This window comes from Camelina sativa, chromosome 2, assembly GCF_000633955.1.
Source record: "Camelina sativa cultivar DH55 chromosome 2, Cs, whole genome shotgun sequence".
Lineage (NCBI taxonomy): Eukaryota > Viridiplantae > Streptophyta > Magnoliopsida > Brassicales > Brassicaceae > Camelina > Camelina sativa.
This window is the reverse complement of record NC_025686.1, coordinates 14,242,850-14,247,187: the sequence shown is the minus strand read 5'-3', so window position 1 is coordinate 14,247,187 and position 4,338 is coordinate 14,242,850. Positions and strand designations below refer to the sequence as shown.

General features: G+C 34.7%; 2 protein-coding genes across 3 annotated transcripts in view; both read right to left on the bottom strand.

Annotated features, from left to right (window-relative positions):
• Window positions 1-1,155, bottom strand: part of LOC104724616 — a 2,066-nt gene extending 911 nt beyond the window's left edge. Inside the window, exons 1-2 of one of the 2 annotated variants that reach the window (XM_010443156.1) lie at window positions 838-1,155; window positions 328-574 (exon numbers count right to left, since the gene is read on the bottom strand). In XM_010443156.1, coding sequence (XP_010441458.1) covers window positions 328-574; window positions 838-1,017 — 427 coding nt within the window. In that variant the 5' untranslated portion in view covers window positions 1,018-1,155. Of the gene's footprint in view, window positions 1-82; window positions 575-837 lie in introns of those variants that run through there. The other variant, XM_010443150.2, reaches the window with a different exon arrangement.
• On the bottom strand, window positions 2,120-3,409 carry LOC104724607. The gene is made up of 2 exons (XM_010443138.1): window positions 3,146-3,409; window positions 2,120-2,683 (listed from the first exon to the last, which is right to left on the bottom strand). The coding sequence occupies exons 1-2, from the start codon at window positions 3,329-3,331 to the stop codon at window positions 2,306-2,308; spliced, it is 564 nt and encodes a 187-aa protein (XP_010441440.1). The 5' UTR covers window positions 3,332-3,409; the 3' UTR covers window positions 2,120-2,305.

Below are 4,338 nucleotides of genomic sequence, written 5' to 3'. Positions count from 1 at the left end.
CCAAATCGGACGACCGTATGTAGTGGCGGAGGTAGCCATTATGTTTACAGAGATAATTTTTTCTCAAATGACTGAAATCTATTTCGGGAAAACAAAAATTATGGGGGTCAATAAGCACATTTTAACTATTTTTATAAGTTTTACTTCTAAAAATACAAGCACATTTTAATAATTTTATTATAAGTTTTACTTCGAAAAATACCAAGTAAATTTATGGGGGTCTTCACCCGCCAACAGCTACTGTGGCTCCAACGGCAATAGCAAGAAGCTTCTCCATCCGCAATGTCATCATCATGATAGTCTTGGATGCCTTGTCTGTATTTTTACCTACCAAATTCTTCACTATACTTGTACTGTCGGTACAAACCATGACGTCATAGTTTGCAGTATCTGGCGATTCCTTGAGTCCCAAGGCAGCGCTCTTGAGAGACGTGATAATGGTCGCAAAGGCATCTTGACTCGCCGCAAACTGCTTCTTCAATTTTGGATTCTCCTTCGCTGCTTTTCCGGCGAAACTCGCAGACTTACGGGCATAAGACATGGTGAGGCTGAGCGTGGCCTCAGCCGCTTGGAACTACAGATTGGAATAATATACTGATTGAGAATGAGACATGGACATACTTGCAATTACAAACTTTTAATTTTGGTTTTGTAACTGCTAAATCTTTAGAATTTTCGATACAGTAAATGCGAATAACATATATATAGATTCATTTTAAAATTATTACTTCAAACTTAAAAAAAAAAAAAAAAAAAAAAATTCAAGAAAACGTGTAATACGGAAATTAATAATTTAAAACTCTATCTATTGGTTTTAAAAATAATATTAGTACGTACCGTGTTGGTGGCAGAAGCCGCTGGAGGATATGCGTTCAAAGTTTTGACGCAAAAGGCTTTGTTGGTGGTACGTCGGCATATGGCGTCGATGTATTTTGTGGCCAAAGCAGAGACTAAGAGAAATGGTAATACAACTGCAAGAGAACGGAGGCCAAAACAGTAGGAGGAAGAAGAAGCCATCCCTTCGTTAATATCTAGATTGTGGTAATGACTAATATATTAACAATTGTTGTCTGGTTTACATAATACTTGCACGCATAATAGATACATTACACCTTTTGCCCATTTGCTTCAAGATTGGTCAATGTTTAAGATTTAGTTCACATTTACTTTCTCTTAGAATTTCTGGTTTTCTTTCATTCTCTATATAGAACTTCAAAATACAGGTGGATCACAATAATTGGTTAATCTTCTTATTATTATCTCTTTTTTCGGAGAATTTGGTGCATGACCATAAAATGACCTAATATTAGATCAATGACATATGTAAGGTGGAGATGGACGATTATACCCTTTTTGAAAAGAATTATTGACAAACACAACACATGGCACAAGAAGCCACTTGTTTTTCTAACAAAAAAAAATTTATAGAGAAAGTTATGGGAAATTTTGACAAAATTCTGGCCAAAACTTATTTCCCCAAACGGATTTGTGTGCTTTCAATATTTTCAAGAATTCATCATTTTCTATCTTTTTCTTTTTTTCCTATTTCTTTGTCCATTTTCCTAAAATAATATTTATTCTAAATATGAATCTGAATTAATTGCTTAGAAAGTTTATTTTATCAACCAAAAATTAGTGTTCTGTTTTTTAATAGTTACTTTATTTTTCTATTTTATTTAGCTAAAGTTATCTTTTCAACTTTATCTACAAAATTGTATTTTGATATTTTATTATATATAAAAAAGAAAATTTTGTCTTTTGTGTATATATAAATATATATATATATATAATATAAAAAAATAACTTGGCAACGTTCTTATATAGTTATATGTATGATATGTATATTACCCTCTGTTTACATGATATTGGTTTAACTATATCCTGTAGTTATATATGTTTTTATACTGTTTTATATGACTTGGTAGATAATTTATATCTTGATAAAACATTTCTATCTATAATGTATCCTCGATTAATCATTGAAGGCAACGAAATAAAATGAGGACACATAAAAAGAATAAAAAAAATATTAGGACACAAATAATAAACATTGTAAAGCGCTATACGTACGAAATACGCAAAAAGGAAACGAATGCATGTATAAAAATAGGCCAACTACGGTATGAACGCTTGCATGTATAAATTTAATTGCTTAGACATTATCACATCAGTTTGAGATGATTCTAAGATTCAATTATCAGGGACATAATAGTTTTCATATGTCCTTTGAATCCATGCATGCTTTTTTAACAAAAGTCAATCAAAAAAACCGAAAATAAAAACCCAACGTAACTTAGTTCAAACTTCAAGCACGACGATGTAAGTTCTCATCGTCATCGTCAACAGCATCGGTGGCTCCAGCAGCCAGATCAAGAAGATTCTCCATCTGCAATGTCATCTCCATGAGCGTCTTTGAAGACGGGTCGGTGTTTTTTTCGACCAAACCCTTCACAAGCGTTATTTCATCGCCAGAAACCATGACGTCGTAGTTGGCAGTGTCTGGTGAATCAGTGAGTTCTAGTTTTGCACTCTTTAGAGACGCCAAAATACCAACATACGCGTTGTGGGACTCGTTGAACTGCGTCTTTAACGTAGCATCCATTTTGGCAGCCTCAGCTGCGAAAACAGCTGTCTTCTCGCAATGGGTTATTGCAAGGCCAATTACGGCCTCCGCCAGTGGCAACTATAATTTTAAAAACATAAGTAATGTTCAAGTTGTAGTGACATTTTTGAACACCTAGAAAAATTCTTTAAAACAAAAGTTGTATCAAAATATATTTTTTTGTTTTGTTTTTGTTTAAAAGGATATTGTAAAGTGCTAACGCAATTTTGTCATTAATTGAGTTTGCTAATTGCTATGAACAAATAATGATATTTTAAAAGATGTTCAAGGGGATTGGAGTTGAAATGAATAAACAAGAGATGGATTTTATATTGTTATAAAATAAATTTTATATGATCTAATAATGATTACTTAAAAGTTTGGATTTGGTTCTTCACAGTTTTTCTAATGGAAGTTTTGTGAAATTTCTTTGAAATGGTGTTAACATAGACGCATAAGCAAATAAACCATCAAAACCTATATAGAAAGTGTTTGAGTTTTAGAATTATGATTGAATAGGTTATGTGGTTAGATGGTTAGTACCAGGCCGGTGGCAGAAGAAGCAGGAGGATAGGTGGTTAATGTTTGGATGCAGAATGGTTTGTCTTTGACTCGTTGGCAATTGGCATCGATGTATTCTCTGTTGAGCAAGGCCGAAGCTGGGGCTAAGAGAAATTGTGAAAGAACTACCAAAGTAACGACGAAGAAACAACCGGAATAAGAAGCCATTTCGTCAGTCACCGGAAAAATGTTTTATTTCTCTCGACCTCTAAGTATTGGGAATCAGATTTTTGGTTTTAGCTTTTGTTGGCTTGTGATTTTATCACTTTTGTGTCATATATATAATAACATCGGCATCTATTTTTAAGGATGTGTCAATTTTTACTCAATTTTTTAGCTTTATTTTGTTTTCACTTTGGACGATCACTATAAATAGGTCGGTGTGGATGGTTTCTAAAACTTTGGTCAAGAGACTTAACAAATTGAGTCTTATCGTCTTTCTTTATTTAGAATGAAAAACTGTGGTTCCGTCTAATTTAAGTCAATAAGTAAGAGTAACCTACAAGTCATTAGAAATCAATACGAAACGAAACACAAGTGTAGACTCCATGAAACCTTTACAAATTACAACAATGGAGCCAAAGCTCTTCTGTTTGTACAGAGGATTGCATAACACTAAATAAATATCGATTTTGGGGGAAAGAGAAGTTTGTTCTTTTATTAACGATAAGAATTCGGGGTCGTCACTAAAACGAGTCAAGATCGTGCTCGTCAGTTCACAGGAGAACTGGCAAGTGAGTCACGACGAGCTCGGAAGCTAACGAGAATTATACAGGAAACAATAACTATGATTAGACACAAAGTTTTGCTCTCGGGGTATTGTACGTGAGTCTGATGGATATTCTCCAGTGAGTACTGTTGCTTTATATAGCGGACTGTAGACCGAGGGTTTTCTAGGGTTTCCATCGTGAATTCCCGAGATTGCCCTTTACGAGTTACTAATGACTTTCATCCAATTTTGTCGGGCCGAAATCGCAATTATCTCGTCTTGTTGGGCCGAGTGGCATATTGGGCGCAGCCCATGTCCAACAATAGTCCCCCCCTTAGTCCGGAGAGCGTCAGTTTTTCTGCGATCGGCGGGCATGCTTGTATTGTCTGTAATATGCCTGCTCGGCACAGATCGTCTCAGATTGCTCCTGGGAAATGAATATTGCTACAGTGAATCTTCCATAATT